The 14,161-nt window shown below is 36.3% G+C and overlaps 1 protein-coding gene across 1 annotated transcript in view; it reads right to left on the reverse strand.

Annotated features, from left to right (window-relative positions):
• LOC107551751 (collagen, type XXII, alpha 1) overlaps window positions 1–14,161 on the reverse strand; it is a 55,843-nt gene that overhangs the window by 18,449 nt on the left and 23,233 nt on the right. The window contains exons 4-20 of the mRNA XM_016233475.1: window positions 11,284–11,395; window positions 11,022–11,145; window positions 10,567–10,842; window positions 9,495–9,575; window positions 9,086–9,202; window positions 7,308–7,352; window positions 7,125–7,187; window positions 6,984–7,016; window positions 3,691–3,744; window positions 3,554–3,607; window positions 3,426–3,479; window positions 3,049–3,102; window positions 2,558–2,602; window positions 1,303–1,338; window positions 1,185–1,214; window positions 1,055–1,108; window positions 554–607 (exon numbers count right to left, since the gene is read on the reverse strand). Of these exons, the coding sequence (XP_016088961.1) occupies window positions 554–607; window positions 1,055–1,108; window positions 1,185–1,214; window positions 1,303–1,338; window positions 2,558–2,602; window positions 3,049–3,102; window positions 3,426–3,479; window positions 3,554–3,607; window positions 3,691–3,744; window positions 6,984–7,016; window positions 7,125–7,187; window positions 7,308–7,352; window positions 9,086–9,202; window positions 9,495–9,575; window positions 10,567–10,842; window positions 11,022–11,145; window positions 11,284–11,395 (1,286 nt within the window). The remainder of the gene's footprint in view (window positions 1–553; window positions 608–1,054; window positions 1,109–1,184; window positions 1,215–1,302; window positions 1,339–2,557; window positions 2,603–3,048; window positions 3,103–3,425; window positions 3,480–3,553; window positions 3,608–3,690; window positions 3,745–6,983; window positions 7,017–7,124; window positions 7,188–7,307; window positions 7,353–9,085; window positions 9,203–9,494; window positions 9,576–10,566; window positions 10,843–11,021; window positions 11,146–11,283; window positions 11,396–14,161) is intronic.

Below are 14,161 nucleotides of genomic sequence, written 5' to 3' on the forward strand. Positions count from 1 at the left end.
TATTTACAGAGTTTTTCCATTTAGTATTTATATTTTATTTTATTTCAATTAACAAAACTGTTTTAAACAGCTTTAGTTAACGGAAACAACACTATGCTAAACATATTTTGTGGATCACAGAAAGAAGTAAGTCATATTGATTTGGTACAACATGAATGATGAATAAATAATGACAGAATTTTCATTTAAGAACTATACTCTTTCTGTTTGCTTGATTCTTCCTTTTTAGAGCTGTTATTCAAATGCCATTATATTTTTTTGGCAAGAAACAATGTTTTCCAAGTATTCCGAGAACATTTTAATGATGCTGTCATCTCATCAACTGGAGGGCATCTGAGAGTGTCAGGCCATTTGAACATCTCCTGTCTCTCTTCCTAACGAGCTCCTCACTTTAATCTGACCCCACAGAGCACTCAAAAACACCAGAACATGCACTGAGAGCCGCGCTTTCCAGCCAGTCTCTATGGTTACCACAGATCAGGTTCTAGAACATCTTAAATCTCCATTAAAAGCAGCCGAGATGGATTGTTTCAATAAAATACAAATGTCCTACCCTTTGTCCATTCTCACCCGGCTCACCGGCCAAACCTGGAGGTCCAGGTGGGCCCTGAGGAAAAACAGCATAAGCAATAGGCTCATTAAAAACAATGAAGTCCACAACAGTAGCAGACACAGAAAATATGATGCTTCTTATTTTCATAAACAGACCGTGAATGTGATATTTTATGATGTACAGTGACCCCAAAAAGTATCTGGAGTTTGAGTTTAACTTTATTGTCCATTCTGTTCTAAATGTGTCGTGTAAATCTATAAATACATCCACATAAGTGCTTACACATTGCCACAAACACAGAATTGAACAGAATTACACTAACTACATCATTTTCAACCTATTAAAATAGCGCAATAATGCCAACCATTTTCTTAAATTGATTTACTTTAAAATGTGATGGGAGGAATGGATCAGGCAACCAGCTTTTTTCAAAACTAACTTCACTTTTCTTCTTCAATGTGCATTTTTAAAACAAGCGTTACATGACAAAATATGTCTTACAGGAGGTCCAGGTGGGCCGTCCGTTCCCGAGGGCCCTCGTTCACCAGGGACGCCCTGAAAACACAAACACAGAGAATGCTCAACAAAAGCGAAGTTTAAGACTCATCTTCTCAACAGATTGCACACTTACAGTCTCCCCCTTGAGTCCTGCCAGCTGAACCTGAGGAAAAACACAGATGAAGCCGTGAGCAACTCAATGCTGCTATTTTACAACACGATTTATTCAATTAATAAATCAAACGTCTTACCGCATCGCCAGGTAATCCACCAGGACCTCTTTCACCCTATCAGCAAACACAGTGTTTATTAAAGGGGTCATATGATGCGATTTCAAGTTTTCCTTTCTCTTTGGAGTGTTACAAGCTGTACAAATCTTATTGAGACCAAACTTATAAAAAGTACTAAATATGCAGTATTTAATTATGTGCTGTATTCTGCTTCCAATTTTGCAATGATTTCATGAAATAAATGACTATTAGTTCAACACATATGCCTTTATGAGCACAATTAATTATTTTCATTGCAACAGTATGTCTCAATCTCCATTTCTATTCCATAATTTCTAATTTTATGTCCCATAAACAGCATACAGCATTCAAAAGTAATGCATCTTTGCCTAAACTAATCTTATTTTCCATGTTAAAATATTTAACATAATAAAACAGCTGTAAATAGTTCTGAAATATTGTTTGTTTGAGCATCCCAACCAGCCAAATACAGCGATATCAACACAACCAATGGCATGAGTTGGGGGCAAGACTATGTGTTTGCCAGCCAATGACAGATGGGGAGTGATGTATGAAAACCTGTACCAAAACAATATTTTTGTTTTTTTTTCAGTTCCATTTTTTTGACACTCGTGGCACAAATTTGCTCCATCTTTAACTTCTAAGTTAGTTTCAGGAAAGCCAAATTTGGCTTAAAAGCTCTCAGTGTGCGTGCGGGGGCGGACCGTCAGACAGACTGAAGAATGACGGCAACGCTCTACCGTGTGAAACTGTTCTTAGACCTGTCTGACTGCACAACGCCCCCACAGAACAGGATATATGGAGTCTGCATCAGCACTGTGACATCTGTTTGAGTTATTAGTCTGCCTGCATTCACTCTGTAGAAATATTCCCTCTGTAGCATTTGGATCTGCAGGTATGTACAGTACTTCGTGACAATGACTAGTTTGGCCTCCGTTCAAGTTATTCCAAAGCATTAAAACTAATACGGGGTGCTGAAAAGGGGAAGAAGAGCAGGAACATTGTCCCAGGCCTTTTAGTGGGTGGAAGGGGGTCTGCAATGACAGACTAAACTAGATTTTTACATTTTCTGAAGACAAAGTGAGTGCTGTGCATGCAAAACCTCTGTGACATGATTTTAGGAATCATTCACGTCTGTAGCACAAATGGTGCGGGACCTGCCAACCTTTAGTACTTATTAATACTAATACTAAGCCTAAGTAATGATATTTGTGGTAACAGTTGTTATGATTGACAGGTGTCAGTCATCCCTTACCCTTTCTCCGGAAGCTCCTTTGTCTCCTTTACCTCCAGTAACACCCTGATGAAAAACACGACACACTCAATATCTTACAAATGTCACAACGAAGAACACTGGATGCACTACGATCTGCCCTGAACAGTTGTAACACAAAATTGTGGATGCAAAGTCTTGATTTCAATTTGTTTCTGATGTTGTAATCATCTATTGAAGCCAGTTTCAACCTCAAAAAAGAAATAAGTAAAAACCAAACAAACAATAAAATACATCAATTAAAATTCAATAAAATAAAAAGGTTACTGTGAGGAAAAAAAATAAAAAATAAGAACTAAAGTCACAATGGGGAGATATAAAGATGCATTTAAGATAAATCATGTTGCAATTGTGAAATATAAAGTACCAGTTATTAATAAAGTCATAAGTAGATTTCTATTGCAATACTCTTGAGGTGGAAACAGGCTTTCATAATCATCGGTACATGGTTTAAATGCACAGATCATACTTACAGACACCCCTTGAGGACCCGGTGCTCCAGATAGACCAGCATCACCTTGGATACCCTAAATAAAAACAGGTCAAAAAAGCCAGATCATGTTAAAAACTACTAAGCACATCTAGCACAGTTCAGAAATTAGTATGTCACCAAAAAGTGATAAAAAAGAGAAAATAATGGAAAGAAAATGCTGTCAACAGTAAATGTACAGTGGAGTGTTTATTGCATTATTTACAGCTGCTTCTAAATTTGATGTTATGACTCAAAATGACAAAACAATTCCCCTGAAATTAATTATGAGGGGGCAAATATTGACAGTTAGAACATGCAAATTTCTGACACTAGTCTAATCAAGCATATCTTTACTACTCTGTCTAAAGGAGGTCTCACCTTTGGTCCGAGAGGTCCAGGTAACCCAGCATCACCTGCAACTCCTTGATCACCCTGTTCATCAACATGCCAATGTCAATATCAAAATATACCTTCAACCACATGCAAATATACTTTCTGTCACTCACTCTCTCTCCTGTATCGCCTTTTTTCCCAGCCAGACCAGGTAAACCGTCTGATCCCTAAAAAAATATCATAAATATTAATGTCACTTTAACTACAAATGCCATTTCGTGTTGTTTGCATATACACAAGTGTATCTTACTCTATCTCCTCTTTCTCCTCTGGCTCCATGTTCACCGCGCTCCCCGATGTCCCCCTGCGGAGAGAGACGGGATTTCAGCATGGCTTTAAAACAAGATGTCATAACTTTGGACATGGCCACAAGTGGCCCCTGAAATGTGGCCAAAAGTGGCCAAATGTGTTCCTGTGAAAAATCTGACCTTAGAAACCATATTTTTAAAACAAGACCATCAAACCAGCCAACCAAAAACTCACTGTTTTTGCTTGAAATGATCATCAGACATCACCACGCAAAGAATCCCATACCATAAAGGCATATCAATTATGTAGAAAGGCTTGTGAGATCATAAAAAGACAAAAAGAGGCCAACACTACAGTTAGTAGGCTATAGTTTTCTTCTGTTCAATACAATTAATCACACACTAATGCTAAACACCACTAAGGAACCCTAAAGAAATCTTTGCCATTATATCTTGCCTTTCAGATATCCCGTGCACTCCAGGGAATCTCCTGGAATTCTGAGAGTTGAACAGTAAAAGAGAAAAGCTTTTGTGACCTGATTATAGTAATGACTTCACACGCAGCAGCGGGCAGCTTGATAGCCTGTAATTACTCTCAAACTTCTTCACACTTTGATAAAGTCAACGGATAACTGACAAATGCCATCAAGAGAAAGTAATACAACAAAATAACCACAATCTTGAGAGCTGCTAACCCAGACAGCATATTGTCGATGCATGATTTGTTTGATTTCAATTTATTTCTAATGAAGTTATCTACTGATGCCAGTTTCCACCTCAGTGAAAAAAAGAGTACAATGTCAGTACAATAATCAGTACAGTATATGCAACTGACTTAAATGAACAATTCATAGACATCATAGATAAGCTATTGCTTTATGCACTGCAGCAAACATTGTGCAAAGATTGCGGACCGTGTTGAGATGTTGATTACTTAAAGAAGCATTAAAATAGTTCTGTCATGACAACTCTCGGAGGGATTAGCATGGTAATGTACATGACAATGTTAATGTATTTGGTCTTGGCGGAATAGATCTGCTACGCTGCTGCGGCAGAGCAAGTACCGAGACTTGCTACTGCCAATACATCCACGACATACCGCTGTGAGCATGTAAGAAATATTGCTGCTGCAAATATAACATACATGAAATAACCCCCATATAGCATACATGAATCACCTCATAGCAGATCTATACAGGTGGAGCTGGGGAAGGTGGAGGGTTTCTGAAGCAAGCTGCACCTGCTATGGCAATGCACTAGTCATATATTTGAATGTTGAGCAGCGAGCATTGGCTACCGTTACAGAAAAGTACCAATCAGCTGTGCCATGTGATAATGATGTCATTAGGTCAGATTGAGTTAGACCTATCGGACTGCGCCATCTAGAGTTTCATGCCAGAACTCTGTATTTTCAGTAAACACTGTATATTGTAACAATACTTTGCAAGATGTGGTAACATCTTTCTGCATGGACAACATGGCTCAACATTTCAAAAGCACCTCAGCTTCAATACAAACATTTTAGTGTGAAAAGATTGACAAAATGACCACAAAACAGGGTTTAAGAGAGACGGACAGAGCAACACCTCAAACACAAACATGCGTTTGTGACATCATGCATTTTAACTAGCCAACTCCTCCATATGCTGCTAGCTAACTTTATACTGTAACACATGGATAATTTGTGAGAACATAGACATGCATTCACATATACAGAATGAACACACATATACATATACGCATGGACACTCATGCAAATCATATGACATGTACACTGAGAAATACACACACAAGTAATTGAAAATCATCCATAAGAAAAAATTAAAGTTCTCTGAGGGGTTGCTTACTTTCCCAGGTAAGGTTCATCCTTTATTAAGTCTAGAGGATTTTTTGCCTAATTTATTGTCTGGCATGTAAAAAAAAACATCTTAGTATTTTTATCTTAAATCAAGATACAGTTACTTGAGAACCAAAACAACTTAAGATATCAAGTACTGCATCTGAAAAAAAAATACAACAAAATTAAGACAAAATATGACAACAGTGGATTTTTAGGTTTAGAACAAACAAAAAAGTTCTTTAAGTGTGGTCGCAAAAAAAATTATAATTTTCTGTTTTATTTTTTCTTAACCCACTAACAGAGATGTTTTGCTTGTTTTAAGCATAAACTCATGTCAGTTAAATTTTTTTTTTTAGAAAATAAGACATAATACCTTAAGTTCCCTCTCAGTCGGTCACTCTCGACGTCACGTCGGAGGACCGACGAATTGGGATCTCGCTTAGAGGTTCTCAAGTAAACATATCTTATTGATAAGCAAATTTTTGGGTGAACTATTATTTTAATTGTGTGGACACAAGCTGACGATCTGTCTGTGTGTGGTTATTTCTGTATATTTTGACAAAAACTGATATATTACGTGCTCTTCGCCATGAATTTCTCTTACATATATACTCTCATTCTGGCGTAATAATCAAGGAACTTTGCTGCCTTAGCTACCGCCAGACCCGGAGATCGGCTGAATGGATTTGAAAACGGTAAAACTCAACTGTTTAACTCTAGGGGAGTTGGAAAATTAGCCTATTTTCAAAAATAGAAGAGTGTTCCTTTAACCTGCTCAAGCACAGCATTTGCTGTTTTTAGGTCAGCAAATTCCTCTGACCAATCCAGCATGCAACATTTTTCTAGCTGTGGGTGTTATCTGGCATCTAAATTTGGCCGAATAGTGACCGAGTGCAGTGGAAATCTCAAAATACAACTCCTTTCCAGAAGTCTTAACAGACTGTGAATCACCATATTCATCATACGAGTGAAATATTACAATAAGCACAAGTAAATGTTTAAATAATGACAGTTGTCATTCTATTCCCAACACCACAGTCATCTAATTCTCCTGTATGAATCTCTGACTGATAGAGGTTAATTATGATATTATTCTGAGGTATTTATGCCCTGGAGTCAGCGGAGGATGTCTGTTTTAAGCGCTGTGAGTGGGTGCTTGGTGCACAGCCTCTTGTTTTGCATATCCTTTGAGGTTGGAAGACCCATAATTCTGCATTTCAAAATAAGGTACTTTTATTGTTTTTATCCTCAAAAGAGTGGCAGTTTCCATAGTTTGTCTCTCTTTGTTCTTTTGTAATTCTAGACTTTGGATTCAAGGGAAGAAAGACGTTTTTGATGAATTGGCTTCTTGCTCGCATGAAACGACAGAAACACACACACGTGCACAAACAAACACACATACATTCACTGTTTTGTCTATCTTGAGGAGTTTGGCTGTTAAATTCATGACCTTACCTTCTCTCCTCTATCACCTTTGATAGAGATAGCCTGCAAATAATCAATCAACACCAATCAATTACTCTAGGCCCAGAAAGACAGAAACAGCAGACACATTTCTAATATACAGCAATGTGTGTGATAATATGGATATCGTACACGCTCTCCTTTCTGCCCTTTGGGTCCTGGCGGTCCTTCTGCCCCTTTAAGACTAGGATCCCCCTGCAGATGCAGAGTTTTATGCAAAGAGCCAATGAGGAACCCACTGAAAATGCATCCAGAGATGTGCAAAAGTGTAATAAAGTCATTGTGCGATGCTGTGATACTGAAACGTTATTTGACCTTTTCACCCTTGGGCCCCGCGACACCCGGTAGACCTGTCTCTCCCTGCAGGATGGGACAGATTGAGAGAGATTGCAGAAGAGAGAGATGAGGGGATTCATTTTGAAAGACAGAGGTCAGAAATAAGAGTGTGTAAAGAATAAATGCATTGCAAAACGAAACTGAATGCATTACAAAAGATTAAAAAATTGATATCCAGCCTTATAAATAAAAATGTTCCAGGTTAAATAATAATAATAATAATAAAAATATCCATCAAAAGCATCTGAGACATACTGTTCATTAACACAGAAAATATTTTTGACTGAGTAAAAGCAAACCAATATACTGAATGTCTACAATGTGCAAACATAATGTGCAGCCCATGAATTATATACTCTTATAATTTATATTTAATGATGGCTTACATAAATTCTGAATAACTATGTTATTTAAGCTGCTGAAATAATAGGTTCTAATTTTATTATTTAGTAATTCCTTATTTTTTGTATTATTATCATTTTATTTTGGAAAATTTTACATAATAATTATACTTTTTTATTAATTATCTTTATAAAATTGTATCACACTAGTCTAATGCTAACATGTTTATTTGTTGACGTTTTGTGGCTATAAAAGTGCATTTTATTTATTCCAGTGCATTGACTTCCATTCCATCATTCCATAGGTGCATTAGGGCTGTCCAAAAAAATTTTGAATTTCGAATATTCGTCGAAATTAAAATAAAAATCCACATTCGAACGCAAAAAAGTTGCATTGGAATTTTAGGTGTGCGTTAAGGAGGAAGCCTTATCAGTGGCACAGTGTCATTGCATTTTAATGTTTTTGTTAGCCTATCCAGTTGAAGCCACTAGATGCGGCGCTGCTGCGTTGTTAATTACAAATATTGTGGGGAAAAGAGATCTTCAATGCGAAGAAGATGTAGTTTACGTCAAAACTGAAACCAAGCCGTTCACACAGAAGGCATATTTCGCACATTTTCTAGAGGGACATCTATCACCGTTGCACTCGCATATCGCACAAAAGAGTCGCATGTTTAGAAAGCCATGTAAAATGAATGCAAGTTCAACTTTGAAAAAACACATCTTGTGACTTTATGGCAGGGTTTTTTTCCCCATCCCATTGCAACTCGTATTTTTGAATGAAAAATGTACTCTGTGTGACTGGCTTTCCGCCCTTTGTATTAATACATGATAATGTTTTGTTTATAGTTTTTTAAGTAACTTAGTTAATTATAATTGGTTTATAAACATTATTTTAAACATATATTTTTTCATAGACAGTCCTGTTATCTTAAGCTTTGAAGAAACGTGCATTAGTAAGATTTTCCTCGATGCACCCTCTTGTGGCCTCAGAAGAGAATACAAAAGCTTTTCCTCACCCTGACTGAAATTATGCATTTTAAATTCGAATATAATTCGAGTTTTGATAACATTTAAGTACAAAATTCGAATTTAGTTTTTCAGCCATTTTGACAGCCCTAAGGTGCATTACTGTACATTGTTGCTTGTATTACAAAGTGAGGGATGAGCTTTAATTATTTTCTGTGGTAATCAATAACATGATCACAGATGGTGCTAACAGAACCCAAAAAAGTATTTAATATTAACATGACCTAAATGTCTCCAGCACATGACTTCAGAAAAAAAAGCTATTTAGCTCATACACTGTAAATAACTTTGGTTCCTATATCATAAGGCTGATATTCAATTTTTTGCATGTTAAACATAGGGGTTCACCAGCTTTAAGAGTGTGACCTTTGACCTGGAATGTCTTACCCTTTCCCCTGCAGGACAGGAGCAGTTGACCGCGGCTGGTTTCTTCTGCTCAGCGCTTGTTGGTTTTGGGGTGGGCAGTGGGAGTGGGGGGGGCTCAGTCACCAGAGACTGTTCACACTGAGTGAGAAGAGAAAGTGAACGCAGAAACCGAAAAAGACAGAATGTGTTATGAAAGAAAGAGAGAGGAAAGGAAGAGGAAGCAGCTTCAGATGTTCAGTATTATGAGTATTACTATATTCTGAACTCTGGACAACGAATAATCCCCATCTTCATCAAGGACTCAAAACAAAGATCTTTGAGCCCTTTGGAGAACTTGTCCTGTTCGAAACCGTATGTTTTCACATTTCTATCCATGTGATGACATAATGAGGTGAGAATGAAGGTTTGTATGCGAGTCAGATGCACTTACTGGGCCACCGGGAATATCACAACACGTCTCTTGCTCAGACTGTTTGCCATCACAGTAGATCACCATCCTCTGGAGGTCAAACTATAGAGGAAACACGGGCAGAAACACAGGAACTGGTTGTATTAGCTGATTTCAGCTAACTTAAAAATTCATAAACGCATCACCATTTATTCATATTTGGGGTTAGTCAGTATCTTTGATGTTTTTACCAAGTTATTCCAATTTGATTAAAATATGCTCTTACATAAATCTTGCCTATCCTACAGGTTCCTACTATTAATACTGAATCCAGTTAATATTTTATGGAATACATTTTTTTCAGGATTTCTTTGGTAACACTTTACAATAAGGTTCCATTAGTTAATGTTAGTTAATGTCTTAACTAACATGAACGAACAATGAACAATACATTTATTACAGTATTTATTAATCTTTCTTAATGTTAGTTAATGAGAATACAGTTGTTCACTGTTAGTCCATGTTAATTCAGAGTGCATTAACTGTTAACAAGCACAACTATTGATTTTAATAATGCATTAGTAAATGTTGAAATTAAACATGAACTAAGAGTAATAAATGCTGAAGAACTATTGTTCATTCTTAGGTCGTTATCTAAAGTAGTTAACTAATGTTAACTAATGAACCTTATTGTAAAGTGTTACCATTTCTTTTTATTAGAAAGTTCAAAAGAACAGCACTTATTTGAAATGTTAATTTCAAATATTATAAATTTAAAAAAAAGTCTTTACTGTCATTTTTGATCAATTTAATGCATCCTTGGTGAATAAAATAAAATAAAAATATTTCAATCCTACTGAAGCTAGTGTAACATCAAATCATAAATCACTTATTTAATCATATTTTTATTTTTTTAGAGATTACCATGATGGTATTCTCTGAAGAACCATGCAAATATTAACATATATATGAAAATGATAATCAATCAGTACCTTAGTGTAGCATGGTATTATAATTTGATACAATCATGGTACAACAATTACAGCACTTTTAAGCAAGGGAGACTTAATCTTGCATAAAAATGCATGTTAATAAACCATAACTATTTGCTTACATCAATGGGAACGCTGTCATAGAGTCTCTTGCCGATGACAGTCTTTCCCTGGATGTCGATGTCTTCTCTTTCCTCTATGGGCAGCGTCTCAATGTGCTTGCAGTCCAGGAACAGGGACACAGACTTGGAGTCCACCCTCATGCCGATCTTATGCCAGTCACGGTCAAACAGACTCTCCACCTCTGGGTTCTTAAACACGGCCCGGACCGCATCCTTTGTCAGGCCCACGGCGTTGTACTCCACCGCCTTGTTCTCCCCGTCCAGACGGATGGAGACCTGGAGGACATTCTCATTACAGCTTGATCAACTTACTATAGCTTTATGATGTTTTATGTTATAAACGAATTCAAAATCAAATTGATTTTAAAAATAGAACTTTTGAAGAGGTTCTTCAGTTTCAGTTTCTCTGTACAGCCCTGCTGTTTCAGCCCCATTCAGGACACATTGATACACACCTGCGGGATGCCGTATTTGTCATAGACCTGCCACAGGTACCAGTCTTCTTTACGAGAGGTCTTCCTGAACTTAAATGTGGTCACAAAGGCATACTCATCAGGCAGACCCTGAGGTAACACATCTCTACAACACAAGAATCAAAGAAAAAAATAAATGTGTATCACCTTGAACAGTATATTGTCGGAAAACAAACAATGTAAATGAAGTAAAAGTACATAGTGTGATTTTTGCATATATCATTGAAATAAATGATTCTCTTACTCTGTTCGTTGGACGATGGGCATTGTACCGAGCCTGACATAGGGGGTCTGACCTGGCTCAAATTTTTCTCCAAGAAAATCTCTTACATTGAAGTACTCCATCAAATCAAATCCTGGTGAAAAGGTAGTACATTTGTAATAAATGAAGCTATTATTAAGTAAACTGTACTGTACCCTGAATAAAATATGTCCCTGTAGATTATTACTAAAATGTCTTTCCATCAACGATCACTAGGTGGAGTCCATGAGACAGGTCAACAAGACAACATGCTGTAAATGAACTTTCTTAAATCGTTCCTCAACCAAAGGATTTACTTTTATAAAAATTGATCATTAAGAATAAAATATCAGACAGCAATAAACCACAAAAGGCATATGTGCAATGACATAGGTTCAACTTGATTTAGCACATTTCATACATGGAAGTAATTGAAAAATCCAAAAACACAGATACAGACATCAAGTTAATATTATATCACAAGTTAAAATACAAATTAACACAAAATAATGTGTGAAATGAATAAAGCAATCATAAATTACTTATATAATACTATTATTATATTTATATTATTATAATTTAGGGGACCTGTATCTAGATTATAATATATATATATATAGAGAGAGAGAGAGAGAGATAATTATACAATTATTAAAATACATTTAATAGACAATTGTTATTTGATTATATTCAAATATTTTACCACAAAATGCCACGACTCACCAATCAAAATCAAGTATTCCAGAAATTCATGTAATACAGAAAGGGCAATAAATTAAAGAAAAAGTAAAGAACAAAATTACTGCATAATTGGTCACCTGTGATTTTAGCGTTAAGTTTCTGCGAGCAAAATGTCACACCTTTTTCCACATCCACACAAAAAAGTCCACGCCTCTGGGATCAAACATGACATCATTGTTTGTTTAAAAATAGTAGAGCTATGCTGTGTGTGTGGATATCAGCCCACTAATTAATTCTTCAGATCCGCAGCCAACACTCATTAAACTGCACTTGCTGCACCAGATGTTTTAAAAAACAACCTTTCATGTGCAATTATGTCACTAGATCTCCAGCATGTGTGTGTGTGTGTGTGTGTGTGTATCTACTGAGGTTAGCAGTCTTCCACCCTATTATAGCAGCCAAACCAGGGCGCTCCTATAACCAATATATAGTCTGTCGCCATGACGATGCCAGTGGGGCCCTGGGCGTTGCCTGAGGAGGCAATTCAAGGGTCGATTTGGAAACACACTAATGCTGGTCTCAAAAGAGCTCTGGCTACATGACGCTGATGGTTTGTGTATATGACGCCTGTGAGGGTCATGTAGAGAGATCTCACTTTCACTTGATGAACTCTCATGTTGTTTTCCTAGGGCAGGTGTGTTCATGTCAGGAAGCTGAGGTTGTTTTAAACAGTCTAGAGAGAATGATTATTATTTGAACTGAAGGATGTTTGGAGTTGTTTAACTCGGTGGTAATGTGAGAACGTGCCAGTCTAGGCCAGACGGTGTGTGCGTCTGTGTCTGTAGTAGAGTAACAGGTGGTTACAAACGTAGAAAGCAGATACTGTATTAAGAGCGAAGTCGAAAAAACAGCATAAAACAACAAAAGCACTTTGTTTTTTCATCTTTGCGTTCCCAAAGCACAACGAATCCCTGATGGTTTCTGGCAGACCAGCATCACACATTCTCACGTTCCATCTGTGCTAGTTTTTAATTGACATCTTTGGCCGTTACGGTACATCTCAATGTTTTTGCGGCCTTTTGTGCCATTAACCCTGTTTCAAGTTAAAAGTAGTTGAGGATTTTAAAACAATGGGCCAATTAGATGAGTCGATATTGAAACTGTTTACTCACCCTCATGTCTTTCCAAACCTGTATGACTTCAAAACACAAAAGATGATGTATAGCATTTCAAAAGTAGCTCATATGATTTATAAAGAAATTAAGAAATTATTTGCAAAAGTGTTGTTCTAAAATTGCTTTATCATTCACATGACGCTGCTGATCAATAATACCGTAAAAATGGTAATATAGTAGTATTACAATTTAAAATAACAGTTTTCTATTTGAATATATTTTAAAATATCCTTTATTCCTGTGGTGGCAAAGCTGAATTTTCATATTTTTTATTTTTTTGTGGAACCTGTGATACTTTTTTCAAGAACAGCATTCACTCAAAATAAAAATCTTTTGTAACAATTTAAGTCTTTAATATTACTTTTTAGCAAATTAACATCTATACTGTATGTTAATTTCTTTAAAAAATAAAAAATAAATAATATGCTCACACTTTTGTTACTAATTATTATTGTGTATATTTTTATTTTATTTAGAATAAATACTGTTCTTTAAAAAAAAAATACATATATATATATATATATATATATATATATATATATATTTTATGCCAGACTAGAAGTAAATAAACTGCTATTTTTTTCTTGTTGTATTCGAAAAAGTCACGCAGGTTTGGAACAATTTTTTTTTATTTTTTTACTTTAACATGCGATTAACTCAAGTGACCTCATTAAACTTTAATTTGTAGCTTCTGAACCTCTGAAAGTTTATCATCTTAAAAATAAGACTAATTTATCCAGGTGTTCTCTGTGCACTAGTATATGGTTTGATCAGTTTGATGTATTCATTTGAGCTGTTTGATTTCACACCATGTTCTACTCTTCCTCCAGCTGTTCGCTTCTCATCAGCTCATTTCCACTACTCTCTGTTTGTCTCAGCATCTCCATGGGCCATGCACGACTCTCTGCCGGTAGCGTTTCTAAGCCTGGAGGAACCTGTAATTTGGGCCTGGCGAGTGAAAGCGTATAATCACGACCGAGTCTTATTTTAAACAGTGAGAGAGCGAGGAAGGCTGGGTGGGTTCT

The sequence above is a fragment of the Sinocyclocheilus grahami genome, unplaced genomic scaffold (genome assembly GCF_001515645.1).
Source record: "Sinocyclocheilus grahami isolate Dianchi unplaced genomic scaffold, SAMN03320097.WGS_v1.1 scaffold432.1, whole genome shotgun sequence".
Classification (NCBI taxonomy): domain Eukaryota; kingdom Metazoa; phylum Chordata; class Actinopteri; order Cypriniformes; family Cyprinidae; genus Sinocyclocheilus; species Sinocyclocheilus grahami.